The sequence below is a fragment of the Oreochromis aureus genome, linkage group 11 (assembly GCF_013358895.1).
Source record: "Oreochromis aureus strain Israel breed Guangdong linkage group 11, ZZ_aureus, whole genome shotgun sequence".
Lineage (NCBI taxonomy): Eukaryota > Metazoa > Chordata > Actinopteri > Cichliformes > Cichlidae > Oreochromis > Oreochromis aureus.
The window spans coordinates 29,765,601-29,783,330 of NC_052952.1; the positions used below are offsets into that span (position 1 = coordinate 29,765,601).

General features: G+C 38.8%; 3 protein-coding genes across 5 annotated transcripts in view; all 3 read left to right on the forward strand.

Moving 5' to 3' along the window:
- Positions 1-17,730, forward strand: part of LOC120442676 (C-type lectin domain family 4 member G-like) — a 90,345-nt gene that overhangs the window by 12,387 nt on the left and 60,228 nt on the right. The gene's annotated exons all lie outside the window — the stretch shown is intronic.
- LOC120442678 (serine/threonine-protein kinase pim-2-like) lies at positions 5,876-6,855 on the forward strand. The gene is made up of 4 exons (XM_039619660.1): positions 5,876-6,083; positions 6,173-6,353; positions 6,440-6,610; positions 6,700-6,855. The coding sequence occupies exons 1-4, from the start codon at positions 5,904-5,906 to the stop codon at positions 6,789-6,791; spliced, it is 624 nt and encodes a 207-aa protein (XP_039475594.1). The 5' UTR covers positions 5,876-5,903; the 3' UTR covers positions 6,792-6,855.
- Positions 11,095-16,880, forward strand: LOC116333443 (C-type lectin lectoxin-Phi1-like). Of its 3 annotated transcripts, none has more exons than XM_039619658.1 (6): positions 11,095-11,418; positions 13,671-13,748; positions 14,940-15,056; positions 15,769-15,932; positions 16,066-16,178; positions 16,291-16,880. In XM_039619658.1, the coding sequence occupies exons 1-6, from the start codon at positions 11,352-11,354 to the stop codon at positions 16,415-16,417; spliced, it is 666 nt and encodes a 221-aa protein (XP_039475592.1). In that variant the 5' UTR covers positions 11,095-11,351; the 3' UTR covers positions 16,418-16,880. The 3 variants fall into 3 exon arrangements, with proteins under 3 accessions (XP_039475592.1, XP_039475593.1, XP_031612543.2); XM_031756683.2 differs by lacking the exon at positions 11,095-11,418 and adding an exon at positions 15,495-15,687 and having other exon boundaries at positions 13,730-13,748; XM_039619659.1 differs by lacking the exon at positions 13,671-13,748.

Genomic DNA, 17,730 nt, shown 5'->3' on the forward strand with positions numbered 1-17,730 from the left:
ATGGAAAGTCTAACTGTTGTATGTCTCTGTTCTACATGTTTATCTGATGGAAAATAAGGTTGCTATTGTTTTATTGCAGTTTTGGATAATTCTGAGTGGATTTACACAGTACGGATCTAAATGACCCGCAACAAAATCAATGTCAATTGTTTGTTCTTCAACATAATACAAGGGTTAATTTCAAAACTTGCTTATGATCTTCAATTTGTAGCAGATCCACTATCACATAGCAGCTGGAGCAGTCTCCAATGGAGGTCAGTCCACTGCTGCCACCTGTGGCCAAGTACCACAGCCTACTACTAGATTAACTTGTGACACATGTGCACCTGCTGCTATGATCACATTGAGTAGAGGCTGAGTGGCTGCACTTACCCCTGGTACATCCAAATCTACCCACAAACATGTTGAAAGATGCAATGGCAGCAATGTGGATTGTCAACACTAAAAACAATCAGTAAGCAAAGACAACAGGGATCACTTTTTTCTGTTTATTTAGCACCCACAACATTTGTAGTCGCCTTCTGCACAGGGAAGTCCACACACACTGTGTGGTACCACTTTCCACAGAAGGTGCATTCAATCTGCAAGACTGAATGAGATTGTCAGGGTCATTGTCTGACTGTTTATTACTAATCACCTGCTGTACATTTACAGTAACTGCCATCTCCTTACAAATGTTTATTAGATTAACCACACTTATACAGACTGTATATAACAACCAACTCTAAAATGTTTGTTCGCAGAGAAAAAGACACAGACAGACTACGCTAACGACATGTGATGTTACAACACTAGTGAAATATTAGTGTCATTTCATTCTTTTCAAAGGTTTATTTGCATGACGCACAAACAGACACAATTGAAAGGTACAAATGTGTTGTGCATGAAACGAATTCAAACGTGGTGCAGATGTGTGTCACAAGTTGATGATCTGGCTGTAGGCTGTGGCACTTGGCCAGAGGTGGCGCTGGTTGAATCGACTCCATGTTCGTGCACACAAAGTAAACTGCTCGCTTTAGTTGTGAAGCAAAAACGCTGAATTCGGAGAAATAAACCGTGCGAGGGGAACGATAACGACGACAAGAGTCTCCCGATCGTTTACTCTTGGTGTCCTGTGAACAACATCGGCGTGGTGTTAATTGTTTGCTGTTTTCGCGATCGCGTCGCGCGTGAGGATATCACCAGGTAAACTCGCCACATTTTTAAACATTTTGTTGTTCAACAGCATCAAGACTGACGGAGTGTGTTTGAGATAACCTCACAAGTGTCACAGGTGACACATTTGGCGTTTTGCTGGTTTGTCGGTAGCAGCTCCTGAAACGCAAGACTGCCACACATCTGTTCGACTAACGCCAGTTGATGTAAACGCCAGTAGATCTGAACACAGGTCGTAACCCAGGATCTTCTGGGCTACGGTGAACATTTCTTTAACGTTGGGGTATTTCAAAAGTCCTCTGCCCATGCCCACAAACTGGCTGCCCTGACCGGGAAGAGGAGCACGGAGCAGCTGCTGGGGTCTTTTGGGTCTCCGCTGAGGCGCCGCGGCTGGCTCGCTGTTCGGGGAGAAGCGGGGCTTCAGCCGGGAGGGTAATCTCCAGCCGCGGAACCGGGCTTGTTGGTGGACAGCGTCCTGCTCAGAGAGACCAGCGACCTGACCTTCCCTCTGGAAGATGCTGCCATCCTGACTGCCACTGATGCCAGCATGAGCTGTTCCTCATCCAACGACGTGTCTCGCGGATGAAATAAGACGCACAGCCCGCCCGGACAAACTGTAATCACCGAAAGAGTCAACTTTGCTTGAACTCAACTCTGACATCTGCTCGGCATGACACCTCACAGGGAGACGCCATGTTGTTTAGACGGAGTTTATTCTCGTCTTCTTCCGGTTGACGTTCAGGCTCTTTCACGCTGCAGCGCCACCTCAGGTCAAAGTATGTCATGCTCTAATGTATCGTGTTTTTCTTTTCTGTGCTTTAATTTGTCTACAAAGTGAAAATAAGTATAAGAGCTTTTAAGTATACACAGACATGCGCTTCTTAAATTTAGCTTAATTGGCTCCACAGGTAGGAAGTAAAAAGTAAAAAAAACTTCCTTGCTGTACTTAATTTTTACTCCCTACATTTTTAAACAAATATCTGTAGTTTCCACTCCGTGTATTTTCAAAACAAACTCGTTACTTTGGGTTTAACGCATTTGGGGGAAGTTAATATTTCACGTCACTGCAGGCCTTCAAACAATGAGATTTGAGCCTAAACAGTGACACATGAAGGGCAGTCGCGTTTTAATCAGTAGAGATGAAAGAGCAAACCATGTACCGTAGTTTTGATTTATTTATTTTAGCACAACACCAGAACAACCCCACGTGCCCATAATTTGCGGTACTTCAGAAAAAAGGAGTGAACATAAAAGGGAGTAAAATGTTGTGGCAGGTAATTTCAAATGCAGCATTTCTATCACCTCAACAAACACTAACTGTGTCACAGTGTGTTGCTAGCTAAAGCTCCACTTGCTGTATTTCACAGGAAGAGAAAAGAATGAGAGCTAACTTCACTCAGAGATATAGAAAGAAAGAGAAAGAAACCAGGCTGTATTTAAAGGTAAGGACTGCTTAGTGATATTTGATAAAATGTAATTGTATTTTAACAGGGACATAAAGTGCTTGTCTTACTCCTTCTTCTAGCTCGAAATTACTTGCCAAGTGGTAAGGACCGTTCATGGTCACACGGTGAGAACATTGGTGTTGACTATGAAGAGATATGGTCAGACAGGGAGGGGCCAGTCAGATTTATCAACTCAACCTCCTTAAAGCATGGAGAGAGGCTGAAACCAATCTCTAGTGAGCCCGGTTAAGGAAAGAGATGAGTTGGTGCCTGAGATGCCAAATTCCAACATCCTCATTCCCGCCATTGAGATAACACTCTCACACAGGCCCAGAGAGCAGATGTTGCTGCATTGCAGATGTGTTATACCCCTGCCCAGCCGAATGACTCTCAAAAGAAAATTTTGCAGAAAATCAATGTGATCGCTTGGATCACTGGAATTATCATCTCGATATCTCTTGTCCTTCTTTCATTTCAGACGTCTTGAAAACAAGTTTTAACAAAGTCCTGGAGAAGTGCCCAATGCTGGAGGACCTCCTGCTTTACCCTGGCTCAGATAAACTCCTCTCTGACACAAACACACACGCATACTGAATTCACATCTTGCCATACAAATGTGATACAGTAACCAACTTTCTTTCTTTCAGAAAAAAGAAAATTGGGAGATTCAAAATTTTCCTCACAGTAATGTTTGCATCAGTCTATCAGATGAATCCTCCAAGTCCAATATTTACATCAGTTACAGTGATAATGCTTGGTGTCTACTTTCAGCCACCGCAGTAGAATGCCAGGAATGAATCTCATTGAAATTGTAGTTGCATTTGCTATTTAATTTAATTGTCATGGATGATACACAGACAACCCAACAGCAAACAGAGGAAAACAATGGGCTTAAATACACAGAGGGATAAATGAGGGAATAAGACACAGGATGAGAGCACAGCTGCGAGAAATCACAAACAACAAGACCATGGGGAAGGAAAACTGAAAACACTAACATAGTCTAAGGAGCTTAGAAAGAAAACGTCTGGACTTCTTTAAGTTGCTTGAAGACGTTCAAGCAAAGTTTAAGTTCTTTTCATCCGAGAAGGTGAAACATCTTCAAGCAACTTCAAGTCCAGACGCTTTCTTTCCAAACTCCTTAGACTACGATGACCTAGATGACTGAGAACCTTCACAGACATGAAAACACTAACATAGCACACAAGACTATCAAAGTAAAACAGCAAACAAGAGACTTTTACAAAGACACAGAGTTGACACAGAGACATGACTGACTGGGGAGAAATTGGGGAAGATGGAAAGAAGAATGACTAGACATGACACGTGGGACACACAGGGGCAAGGCAAAGTAACAGAAACCTAAAGCCTAAGAATATAACACAAGAAGAAAACAATAAAGAGAACCAAAACATACATAAGAATAATCAATGAATATAAATGAACAAACACAAAACACTGGGTCACAGACTCAGTACCATGACAGTTAAATGTACAATAATAAATACTTTAAATCAGATGACAATGTAGCTGACACTGTGTTTATTAGTGTGTGGTCAACCACAAATCTTCATACTGTCATCCATACATGAGGTCTTTATACAAACGATGAAAGATAATGAAAGAAACTGTTTAATTGATATGAAATGATTGAATTATATGAAATATTATGGCTTTGTCTGCCAGAGTGTTTTTCTGTAAACTACTTTGAACTACTGGCAGTCAGTGATGTCACTGAAAGGCAAGATTCTATGTTGTGTTGCCGTAGTTTCCAGAGTTTACTTATAAAGCTCACTTACAGAATTCAGTTAGAAAAGTCAAGCATTTGAAGGGCGCACATTTGAAGGAATATTAACTCAATATTAACTCATTACGGTTTACATTTTCGAGTTTAAAAGTTCTCCGAAATTACAATGAAAAAGGAAACAAGAAAAATTACCACTCCAGCCGATAAGAAAGATTCAGGAGATCAAGGTAAGTAAAATAACAAAATCAAATCCTGGTAAAATCCAAACCCTAGAAATGTTGACACTGTGTGAATCATTTTTAGAGCAATTGAATCATATGTTTGATTGAAAATAGCTTTAATACAAGATGTCTAATCAAAGAAAGGTTACCGATCTAAGACTTAGTAAACCTAGTATCAATTCGCACTGGTCAGTTTTTTTATCCCAATAATAAACTTGTGATAATTTAAGCAAAAGCAATTTCAAATTCTTTGCCAAACTGCTTCCAGTCCTGATGTCGGGGACTCTTTTTCACCACTGTGTTGTTGTCGTTTATAGATTGCAAGAGCAGGACTGCTAAAAGAAAGGCCAGTCCTGAAAAGAAGACCCCAATAAAAAGGAGGAGGGTCGCTGAGCAGGCTGGTCCTTCCACCAGCTCAGATGTGGTCAAAGGAGTGAAGCGCAAGGTTGTGCAAGATGAAGAGGGCACAACAAAGAAAGCAAAGAAGGCTAAACTTCTCCACCATATGAGCGGTGACAAGGAGCAAGCATCCTCCTTGTTGGACTCTGGTAAAGGTAGGCTAATTAGTTGAATAAGGGGGTAGATTAAGTGTGGTTGCTAGGTTTAAGATATTAGTGTTTCGTGTTTGTGTCTATCATCCAGTGAGCTGATGTGCGTTTGGTGTTTTCCACATCTCCAGACTTGAATAACAAACAGGTGTGCGCAAAAAATGGCAAAAGAAAGGCCGCGGGAGACAACAGAGAGTCACCCAAGAAAAAAAAAAAAGGAATGTGGACCAGGACAAAAAAATCAGTGGCAGACCAAAAACGTAAGTAGCAAGCAGCTTGGGTTTTATATTCAGGGGAAGGGCAAAAGGAACATTTAGGCTACAGAGGAGAGTAATTTGTGTCACAGCTGTAATAAAACAAGATTTGTTGTTTTGTCTGTTCAGGTGAATTCCAAGCCAGATATGCGGAGGAGCACCAGCTCGGAGAAGGAGGCTGCGGAGCAGTGTTTGCTGGCTACCGGATAGAAGATCGCTTTTCCAGTAAGTGTTCAGATGATGGTAGTAAGACAGGCAGTAACGCAGATAATGGATAATATCGTAAACTGAGACGTCTGCTGTGTTTCCACCTTTCATTATGTCATACTGAGGAAATGCTCACCAATGCGCTGTGTCTTCTAGGTTGCCATCAAACACATTCCCAAAAATAAAGTCTACTGCAAAGTGGCGGTAAGCGTCCAACACTTGAATCAGTTTTACATTACTGGATTGAATGCGGCGTTCCTCATCATCCACTTTGTTGTAATATTTCAGGATGAAAGCGGAAGAAGCTCTCAGTGGAAGTGGCCATTATGGTTAAACTTGCAGGTGAAGCAGAAGGGTCAGTGGGAATATCTGCACCTGTGTCCTTGCTGGAGTGGTTCGACCTTGGCAAAGAGCTGATCCTGGTGCTGGAGAGACCTGTCCCCGCTGTGGACCTGCAAAAATACAAAGCAGAAAATGGAAGAACTTTAACAGAGGACAAGGCCAAGGTAGGTTGACTGGAAGAACCTTAGACTGTACAGCATTCAATCAAGGCAGAAAAGCATGAACTCATTATTGTGTTTTTCATCTTTTCCAGGTCATTCTGAAGCAACTAGTTGATGCTGTAAAGGAACTTGAGGATAAACACATCTTTCATCGGGACATCAAGGGACAAAACATTCTGATTGAGACCGGCTCAGATGTGCCTCGTGTTCGCATCATTGACTTTGGACTGAGCTGCTTTGTTAAACAGCGATCTCTGTATCGCATCTTCTATGGTAACATATTCTGCTCCTGCTTTTCACAGATGGAACAATTTGTGTCTTTTGTTTTAGAAGAAATTGCAATTGTGTCTGTTTGTTAGGCACTCCTCTTCACATCCCTCCCGAGTGGTACATTAGGAGCTGCTACAGGTGTGGACCCACCACGGTGTGGCAAATGGGAGTGGTGTTGTATGAAGCGCTTCATGCACAATACTTTAGTACCGCGAGGTTCCTCACAAAGAAACTGAGCATCAAAAAGCGTCTGTCCACAGGTAAGAAAACTTCACACTTCCAGATTCACTGATGCCTTGGATCACTAGAACTATCATCTTCATCTTTTTGATCTTTTCTTTCTTTCAAGAATGCCGCAATTTCTTGGACGCATGTTTAGCTATAGTCCCGGAGAAGCGCCCAACACTGGAGGAGCTCCAGCTTCACCCCTGGCTAAGATAACACACACAAACACACAATTCACACCTTATCATATAAGTATGATACATTGTAGTAACTTTCTTTCTTTTTTTTCTGTTGGACAGGAATAGATAGAATGGGTCAATCTTAAAAATAAATAAATAAAAATTTAGCTTTTTGAGTTCCTGTAACCCCCAGCCATCCCAGGAAAGGGATCTCTCTTTGAATGGGCTTTCCGAGGTTTCTTCCCATCGATCTGGCCCCTGGGGAGTTTTTCCTCGTCTTCATAGAGAGCTTGGGCTGGGTCAGGAGCTCCATCAAAACTGTCTTTATTTGATGACTTTAAAATAAAGATGTGTTTTACTTAAATAAAACTTGTTTAATTCATCTTTGCTGAGGATTCTCCTTCATTACTATTTTGTTTTGTTTTTTTGTTTTGTTTTGTTTTTACCCATGGTGCATTTTGACAAATAAGAAAACTGAATCAGGTTAAAGTGTGCACAAAGACAGTCACACTGCAAATGATCTGAAGACTTGCATCTGTTGCTCTAACCCCCAACTAGTTTAGACAGATTTCCTGGTTCTACCAGAGGTTTTTTCCTTCAAGAAGGGAGTTTTTCCTTCCCACTGTTGCTGAGTGTTTGCTCATAGTGGGTTGTAAAAGCATAAAAGTTGCTAAGAGACATTCATAGCAGAGTTATCACAGCGGGAACTATATAGCTTAAATGTACAATTTCTACAGGACGAATTATAACTTCATTATGTATAAAAGCTCCTGTGGATAATTACTCCTATTTGTAACTTTACACAAGAGAAAGTTTGCTGTCACACTATTTATAACAGGTTGGATTTTGTCCTCTGAGTTGAGCCTTTGGTTGCAGTTTATTGAAGAATTTCCTCTAAAGTAGCTGTTGATAAAGATTTAAAGTCCTGTTTATATACAGAAATATGCTTTAGTTCATGTTTTTTTACATGTCTGCCTCAGTGGATCAGTAGAAGATCTGGCACAGGAAACTAGATGATGAAAAAAGGGTACGAATACACATATATATCTATATAGATACAGATATATCTACACACACACACAGGTTGCAATGTAGTATTTTCATTTTTTCTTAGCATTTCTTTAACGTCTTGGTGCAAAAGAATACCTGCATTTGTGTGTAAAGAAATGTTACATATATACTAAAAACAGCTGGAAAAAAGAACTACAAATTTGGAAAGGAATTTATTCATGTTCTTACTCATAGATGGAGTACATGGTTTAAAAAACACTGAGGAAACAGATTTGAGGCGGCTGTATCAACATAAAAACATTAATACAGTTAAAAATGAATAAAAAGTTGCACGCTTAAACTTATTTCTCTACAGTTTGTACAATTAATCCATGTAACAATAGGTTCGCTCTTAATATAGTAGTTAATTAAAATATCTTTACATAAAAATACATTTTTAAGTACTCTCCGGTGGAAGTCTGTTGTGGCTTATGTTTCTAAATGACACAACCATAAAGCAGCCCACAGAATATACAAATATGTCCTTGATAAGTGAATGTTGGCTCCCACAATGGCCTGTTAAGTTATTGCAAAAATAATTTACTGCATAATATGTCAGATTAGAACATGTTATAAGCACAAAACTGAAGAGGAAACAATAAAAACAAAAATTAAAAAACAAATACTAAATTAAGTTAAAGGATATTTCTTACTATACTATATAATTGTATAATGTTGCGTTTGATTGCAAATGAAAACCCACCAAGAAAAAAAGAAAGAAAGAAAAAGAGAGAATAGAGTTTAATTTATTCAAAACACATTCTTTTCTTTTATTTAAGCTGTAGCGAGATTCAAATGGACAAAAGAGAAAGAAAAATATTACAGATTTGTTTTATTAATCATGAATAAACTTTATTATACACAACTCTAAATTTCAGTTGGTCTTAGTCAGATGTGTTTTTAATTAAATCCTGCAACACTGTGCTCGCTGCCATCACTTTATATCTTAGTGTGCAATTCAAATATATACTTATTACAATATTTTTCCCCCTTAACTCTCAACTCGCGTTTTTAAAATGTCTGTGATCATATTTGTCCGTTGACTTCTGTCTGGGCCTCGAACGATTCATCAGACAGGTTGGCAGCCTCCAACTGATGCTCCAGACTTTCATCATCGCCTCTATTCTGATCAACTCTTATCTTAAACTTAGTGATGAACTCATTACTGGCCAGCGCGCCCTCCTTTTTAGGGCATGTGGGCTTTGATAACAGCCGGCTTTCCAGTCGCTCTGCAAAGAAAATTCACAAAACATTTCTTATTTGGTAAGCTTGTTAACAAATTTTAGTTCAGTTTTGCTGAAAGTTATAGCATGCATCAGGTAAGAATAGGGCTGGGCTATATCATACCGTTCACGGTAATACCGGTGTAATTTTGGGCAACGATAGGAAAATGAAATATCGCGATAGAATATGGGTAAAACGCGCATGCGCAGTGCCTTTGTTTACATATGCACATGGCAGCGACGCAGAATGAGAAGAGCGAAAGTGGATAGTTAAATGAAATGGATGAACCAGAACTGGTTTGTAAAAATGCTGCAACTTCAGTGGTGTGGAACTGGTTTAGCTTTCGTCTGTCAGATACACAACAAAGCACTGTTTTTGGTAGCGCATGCTAGCGGGCCGTGTTATTACCCTGTTGTTTGGAAAATACGGCACACTTAAAATCAATCCTTTGATTTTTCTGAAAATCGACAGTGCCCCTTATAATCCCGTGTGCCTTATGTATGAATTCTGGTTGTGTTTACTGACCTCGAAACGATTTTATGTGGTACACGGCGCTCGAAAATCTGTCAGATGTTTCAGTACGACCTTGCTAAGCTACGAAGCTGCAAGGCTTGATGGATTGTCAGAGCATTACGGCTATCGTAGGCAGGAGCCTCGCGGAGTGATACGTACTGTGCTTCAACATAATATTACCGTATTGTGTGTGTATAACCTCTTTTTAAGTTTTGTGGATATTATACATGGTTATGCTGAGGATATGTCGGCCAGTTTCCACTGGAAATGCCTTTTGGTTAAACTGTCAGCAAGGAATTTGCATTTGCACTGTTAAATTTTTATATAACTTTAATGCACATAAAAAATAGCTGCTTGTTTAAGTGAAAATACATTGATGAGGTTTTTTGCACTAATAAAGTTGTGGAGTTGTAAAGTATTTTGTCTAGTATCAATTATATCGTCAGTTATATCGTTATTGCAAATTTTCAAATGTATATCGTGATAAATATTTTTGGTCATATCGCCCTGCTCTAATCTGGACATCACGTTTTCAGTGGGAGAAACCTTTCATCACTTATCCAAGTGACATCTTCAGTCTCAGCTGACTGCAGGTTTCCCCGACCTTTTACATTTGCACATTGACTGAAACTAGCACCACTAGCGAACAATGGCTGTGCGGTCAGTTTCTTTATCATTAATATGGAAATTGTCTTGACAAATGATCTTCAGCCACTGAACAAACACCATTAATCAATGGCATTGATGCTTTTATTATGCCTTTTGATATTTTCATGTTGTGGTGATAGTTATTCTTATATATCTGTATTTTGAGTTTTAATCTGTTATATTAAATTGTGTTGTCAGATTGATGTCGAATTCTTCTCTTTAAGCCAAAAACAACACTGTTTAAGCTGTTGTAACATGTTTGATCAAGATGAGGTAGAGGAAGGGCTGGCCCCTACATTTGGCTCAGTCACAGAGCTGCAGCCAGGAACGAGAAGTCCAGCTTATGAAATGAGTCTCATGTTGTGCATTTTACACGTTGTTTTTCAGTTTGTGTTCATTGATTTTCAGTTCATTATCAGAGTGAATTTACTTCTTTTGGTTTGTTTTATATTTTCAAGTTTTTAATAGTTTCCATATTAGTTTTGTATATATCTTTCTGTTTATTTCATTAGTATAAATTATAATACGTTTGGGTTTTTTTTTTTTTTTTAGATGTAAAAACTATCAGTTGTTATTGACCTACAGACTTTCTCATGTATACATCTAGAGCTTTATATTTATAAACATCTAGATAAGCCAATGGTGCCTCATGTTATGTGGACAAAATCAGAGGCTGAATATAATCAAATAAAACATTACTCTGTGAAAAATACCTCCAAAGGACATTTTTCATTCTTTTTTAGTTTACATGTTTTTTCTAGTTGCTTGTTTTCCATCCCTCTCATTTTCGGAGTATTTTGGAACTATTCCACTCACAAAGGAGCCAAAGCACCTGATATCAGACAGATCTTATGGATTCATTAAATACCATCAAATCTGCAGCAACTGTGCTGCTGATGCTATCATGCTGGTATGAACCAATATCTGTGAGTCATGTTTCCAGCACCTTGATGGATCTACGCCATGAAGAACCTGGTACTAGCAAAGTGTACCTAATAAAGTGTAAAAAAGTGAAAGACATGGACAGCTTACTTTGTCAGCCAAAAGCAGAAGTTGCTAAAAGAGATGTGTGTGACAGAGTTAAGAAACAACTTGCTCTGTGACTGTAACACGGTAGTATTTCTCTGTCTACAATCGCTTAAAGCTCAACAAGACTGTAAGGATGGCAGACGAAGAAGTCAACTATGCCTCAGTCACATTCAACACTAAGAAACTATCCCGATCACAAGGTAACTTAAGCTTTTCAAATACACTGCAAGAAGAGAAGAACAGTGCAAATTTACACAATACCAATGTTTTATACTGGTGTTTTCTGTAGTAATAGAGGCTAGAAAAAAAGGTTGTGGAAATCAGGTCCAAGTTAGATGTTAAGCTAACTATCCCAAACGTTTTGCACCAGAATATTGAGATGATTCATTCAGATGCCCAAGCTATCAGAATACTGATAGCTTGGGCATCTGACTTGAGGCATCCTGGTTGTGATGGTGGCTGATGAGGGGAGGTCTGGGTATCTGCTTGGATCGCTTCCAAAACCACAACCCCGCCCCACTCCCTAAACATAGACTAAATGGGAGAAAATTTATAGCTAGATGTATTTAATTAAATAAGTAAATAAAAGTGTGATAAATCGTTAAGAATAAGTGTGCCTTCTGTGAACTTTACCAGTTGTAATCCACTGGAATTTTCAATATTATTTCATCCGTCCATCCATCTCTTCAACTACTTATGTAACGCAGACTAGTTGCATTTCCATGATGTTTAACTTCAGATACTTTTACTACAGCTACACTGAGCAGAAAGCTGTTAAATACAAATAATAAAAAGAGCATTAGAAGGAATTTGACTGCAAAATAAAGGTTCAATATTTCAATACACCACCTACCACTTCAAGATACAATAACTGATGTGAGCTATGCTGGAGGGGCTGTGGACTGGTTAGGAACTTTACAAATATATTTTGTGAATGTCCAAGGCTGGTTGAAAAAATAAAAGATTAAACAGAAATAAATGTTGGAGCCAGAACTGAAGAATGATTTATTAATTATTATCAGTCAAAGGTTTGGACGCAGCTTCTCATTTAATGGTTTTTCATCATTTTTACTACTTTATACATTGTGATACATGCTGAAGACATCAAATGTATGAAGCATGTAGCATATGGAATTATGAAGCAAAGAAAAAATTGGTAAATAAGTCTAAACATGTCATATATTTTTGATTCTCAAAGGAGCCACCCTTTGCTTTGTTGGCAGCACTGCAAACCTTTGGCCTTCTCTCAATGAGCTTCATGATCCCCTGCAATAGTTTTCTCTTCACAGGTGTGCCTTGTAAGGGTTCATTTGTACTTAAGAAATAAAAGTCAATCAGTCCTGAAAAGTCCTTGTTCAAACTTTGAATGTGTCCCGAAGTGCACTTGCAAAAACCATCAAGCGGTATGATGAACTGCCTCACATGAGGTCCTCCCCAGGAAAGGAAGACCAAGAATCACCTCTCTTGACAAAAAACATCCAAAGTCACCAGCCTCGGAAATCACAAGTTAACAGCACCTCAGATTAGAGCCCAGATAAATGCCACACAAAGTTCCAGTAGCACACACATCTCTACATCAACTGTTCAGAGGACACAATGTGAATCAGGCCTTTATGGTCAAATAGAAACACAAAGAATGGACATTAGACCAGTGGAAACCTGTGATTTGGTCTGGTGAGTCCAAATTGAGGTTGTGATGGTGTAGGGTTGCTTTGTTGGCTACACTGTTGGAGATTTATTCAAAATTGAAGCCACACTGGACCAGCATGGCTATCACATCCTGTAGCTACATGACATCATATCCGGTTTGCGTTTAGTTGGAGCATCATTTATTTTTCAACAGAGCATTGACCCCAAACACACCTCCAGGCTGTGTAAGGACTATTTGACCAAGAAGGAGAGCGATGGAGTGCTGCACCAGATGGCCTGGTCTCCAGAGTCACCTGACCTAAACCCAACCGAGATGGTTCCGGATGAGATGGACTGCAGAGTGAAGCAAAGGGCCAACAATTGCTCAGCATCTCTAGGAATTGCTTCAAGACTGCTGGAAGTCCATTTCAGGTGACGGCCTCATGAAGTTCATTGAGAGAATGGCAAGACTGTGCAAAGCAGTAATCAAAGCACAGGGTGGCTAGTTTAAAGGATCAACGATATTAAACATTTTTGAGTTATTTCACACTTTTTTGTTTACTAGATAATTCCATATGTGTTCATTCATAGTTTGGATTCCTTCAGTTAGAATCTACAATGTAAATAATCATGAAAATAAAGAAAGATCATAAAATGGTTGGTAATGTATATTTATACACATATCTATATGAACATCTTCTGCTGCATTTATCTTTTTGTTGTATGAATGAATAAAAGAAAGTTAAAAGAACTACTAAATAGGCACTATAAATTCCTATATTCTGATCATTTGTGAATATTAATAAATCTTTAAACCTTTCAGTTAAAAAAGAGGAGGAAACCATTTATGATGACGTGAAAGTGAAACATAAAACAACGGAACAAACTCCTGACACAAACAGTGAGTAATAAAAAGAAAACACAAATCCACCTGTAATCATGTCTAAAACTTTTACTACAAGATGTGGTGATGAGTACTAATCAGCCTCTGTGCCTTACAAAGGGGAGATGAGCAGAAAGCCTTTCCTAAACAGATTGTATGATTAGAAACAAAGCATCCCGAGTTAACTCCTAAATTCATTTACAAGTGTATTCATGCTATTATCATTCCTGTTCATAAGGGTTGATAGGAGAGTACACCCTATAAAGGTTTTCATTGTAAAAGACAGGGGAGAGCAGGCCCTATATTGTGCCAAAAAAAAAAAAAAAAAAAACCCAACTTAAAAATATGGTTCAGTGTGCCGTTTTAAAATACGCGGTTCACTTCGCTGTTTCGCGGATTTTTTGTGTGTGTGTGCAATTTTGCATGCTTTTTTTCGTACAGTGCATTGTGTTCTGCGTCCTGATTGGCTGTAGACCACTGTAAATCAATCTCCGCCATGCCGTGTCTCCTGTACAGTACAGAATGCGTTCAGCTTGTCAAATTTACATAAATCTTCGATCGCTAGCAGTGTGACTCTGAAGTGCTGTACTGTATGTTTATAAGTTTTCTCTCCAACAAACACAACAATGTTAACGAAACGGTTTGCACCGTCAAAGGCACCTGCGGCTTGGTTTCATTCTATAATAGGCTACTGGACTTATTTTTCTACCAGTTTGAACTTTGAGAATGTTTAAACAAGAGAGAAAAGTGTAAAAATGTTCATGCCTGTCTGAGAAAAGTGGATAAAGTGTGTAGTGAGGGGTTTCAGCTGCCATGATTTCACTTATCGCGGGTTATTTTTAGAACGTAAATCCCGCGATAACCGAGGGACCGACCACTGTAAAGGAGTTTTCTGTATTAATTTTCCAAGTTTTTCTCTCTTATTTTTTAAACACACATTGAATTTTACCATTTACCATTTATAGAAATGTCTGTTTAAAACTGGATTATTTATTGGCAGAAAATTATTTATTTACTTAAAAAACAGTGTGTAAATGTGCATTTTAGAGCCGATATGAGGCTTGAGCAGTGCAAGATTAAACAAAATACTTATTTTTTCAGATTTTTTTCTCTGGAAATGTATGCAACTTTTAATAACCAATAAACAATAATGACACTCATTAAGCAATGAATGTAAAGTAAGTAAAGCAATATATTTTTGTCTTGTAGAATTCTCGATTGATGAGAGATCAGGCAGTAGACGTCATCACTATCAGCAGTTGGCCTGTTGTTTGGGCACATTTTGTGTCATTTTGGTGTTGGGCATCATAGCGGTCACAGTATACCGTAAGTATGAAAAAGATCAGTCTACACATGCACTCACTTTAGAGCTGAGGCAGATTTTAAATAAAAGCACTTTTTATGAATTAACAGTCATACTTATACTAATTTCTGTTTGTATTTGTAAAAGGAAAAAAGGTCATTTCTGGAAAAAACTAATTACTGAAAAGAAAAATGCAAAAGATACATTTTGATGAATACACTTTTGACTACATGTAATATTTTTGTGATTAGTTTTTTATCTTTAGAGTCAACCTTCCACAAAAAAGATGCAACACTGAAATGATTTCACACAAAATCTGTGTATATGTGATTTGAGATACAATAATAAGCAATATTCTATAATAACAGTGAATGCAGCCAAAGTGTTTTTTAAGACAATCCATAAGAAAAAAACATGTATGATGCGACCTAACATGAGACTCTACTATGTTGGAAAAATAGGTGATGAACCTGACTGCAGAAAACCACAGCCTTAGAGAGAAAAGTGAGCAGTTGGAGGCTCAGAATAAGGAGCTGGAGACAGAGAAGGAAAATCTAACAGAACAAATAAGTGACATAATGATATCATGGAACAAGCTCAATATTAGTCGAGCTCAGTGGAGCATTGATGCCTACTGTCCCAAAGAAAATAGCAGTATGTTCCAAATATGGACAAAAATACCAAATTTAACATAGATATGCAGTGATGTTTATTAACTGAGCTCTATCCTTGCAGACAGAAAATGTAAACCTTGTCAGAAGGGATGGGATCATGTTGAGTCCAGCTGCTATGCAACAAATGATGCTGACAGTAATCAATGGAAAACCTGGGAAGCAGCTCGAAAAGACTGCAGAGGAAAGAGTTCAGATTTGGTTGTTGTGATTAATGAAGAAGAAATGGTAAAGAAAACTGAGAAAACTGTGGGAGTTTTTATTATAGACTTCATTAAATAAAAATATATTTTCTTAAGATCAAACGCTTTCTCAGAGCAAATTGTTTAAATATCTCTGACAACTTTCTCTCTGTCCTCAGAAAACTGCCAGTGAAAAGAGCTGGAAATATAATGAAAACAAAGGATACTGGATTGGTCTGAGAGTTGAAGATGGGAAATGGAAATGGCTGGATGGAAGAAATATGACTAATAGGTAAGAGACACTTTGAATCAATATAAATTAAAAATATTTCCCAAATCTGTGATAAATCAATTACAGTGTACCAGTGTCCATCAGCCTTGAGCAGATTTGTTACTTTCCTCAGCTCCTGGATCGACCAGCGTCCTTCTGATGGTCACTGTGCAATCTCTGTTCAAAACCAAGGATTTAAATCAGTGAGCTGTAATGAGAAGAACCGATGGATCTGCAAAAAGAAAGCTTTGTCTGTTTGAATACTGCAGTAAAAATATCATGACTGGTGAAGATTCTAAATACAAAAAACAATGATATTACTATTAATTAAATCTTTAAATAGAATTTAAAAAAAGGAGTTTAATTAAAACATGTAGACACAAAAAAAGTTTAACAAAACTGTACTGATATTGTTTGACCAGCAGAGGGCGCTGCATTACTTCCTATCAAAGACAGTGGTTGTCTAAAGTATCTGTAGTCTGCCATTTCTATATTTAAGTGACAATTATTGTTGTAAAAAAAATAATCAACCAACCAACCAACCAAAGAAACAAACAAACAAAATTATAACAGTACTGAACAAAATAAGCTGAACTTCCTGTTCTTCGCTGTTGCTCAATGGCAGATCTTGACAGTGTGACTGATGACGGAAGTCTAAATGTAGTGCCGGCTCTCCTCCTTCCTCATCTGAATGTTGTTCTTAACTTGATTAAAACCATCCGTTCATCCATTCTCTGCCGCTTATCCTTTTCACGGTCGCAGGGAGGCTGGAGCCTATCCCAGCTGTCTTGAGGCGAGAGGCAGGGTACACCCTGGACAGGTCGCCAGTCTGTCGCAGGACTAACACATGGACAACCATTTGCACTCACATTCACACCTATGGGCAATTTAGAGTTTCCAGTTAACCTATCCCCACTAACTGCATGTCTTTGGACTACTGGAGGAAGCTGGAGTACCCGGAGCGAACCCACACCATCATGGGGAGAACTTGCAAACTCCACACAGAAAGACCCCCGCCTGATGTGGAACTGAACTCAGGACCTTCTTGCTGTGAGGCAACAGTGCTAACATGGTGGATGATGAACACAGGTCAAAAGGGTCAACACACTACCAGTCCAGTCTCCTTGAGGCTTCCACAAAATTCAGACAGAATCCACACATTCCCAAATCCAAACTAGAATCACCTCACTACTCCGTGTCAGGAAATCTCCACACAAACCTGGTCACAGGGACAGACAGGTAAGAATTTCTTAGCAAACAGTTTTCACAGCAACAAGAACAGGAGCCAGACTTCGCTAAGTGTTTCACTCGGTGATATCTGATCTTCTGTTACTTTCTTATGAAGCTGCCTGCACAGGATCATCAGAAGAAGTTGCGTGACTGTGACCAGGTGTGTGAGCTAGAAGGTGCAAAACCAGCCATGTCCTCACAATGCACACTTGCCGCCGTGCACACACATACAGAAGTATTTGCCAGAAGCAAGAACTCTGAAGCTCAGAATGGTTATAAGAAACATCTGATCCACATAAACTCCATCATGTTCCACTCATCCCAATTTTTCTAAAAATGTCTG

Bases quoted from the DNA above. Each gene is read 5' to 3' on its own strand.
- LOC120442678 (XM_039619660.1), top strand. From the start codon at position 5,904: ATGGTTAAACTTGCAGGTGAAGCAGAAGGGTCAGTGGGAATATCTGCA. The intron at 6,084-6,172 runs GTAGGTTGACTG...CATCTTTTCCAG, and splicing joins TAACAGAGGACAAGGCCAAG to GTCATTCTGAAGCAACTAGT. The intron at 6,611-6,699 runs GTAAGAAAACTT...CTTTCTTTCAAG, and splicing joins CAAAAAGCGTCTGTCCACAG to AATGCCGCAATTTCTTGGAC.
- LOC116333443 (XM_039619658.1), top strand. From the start codon at position 11,352: ATGGCAGACGAAGAAGTCAACTATGCCTCAGTCACATTCAACACTAAG. The intron at 13,749-14,939 runs GTGAGTAATAAA...TTTGTCTTGTAG, and splicing joins ACAAACTCCTGACACAAACA to AATTCTCGATTGATGAGAGA. The intron at 15,057-15,768 runs GTAAGTATGAAA...CTATCCTTGCAG, and splicing joins CATAGCGGTCACAGTATACC to ACAGAAAATGTAAACCTTGT.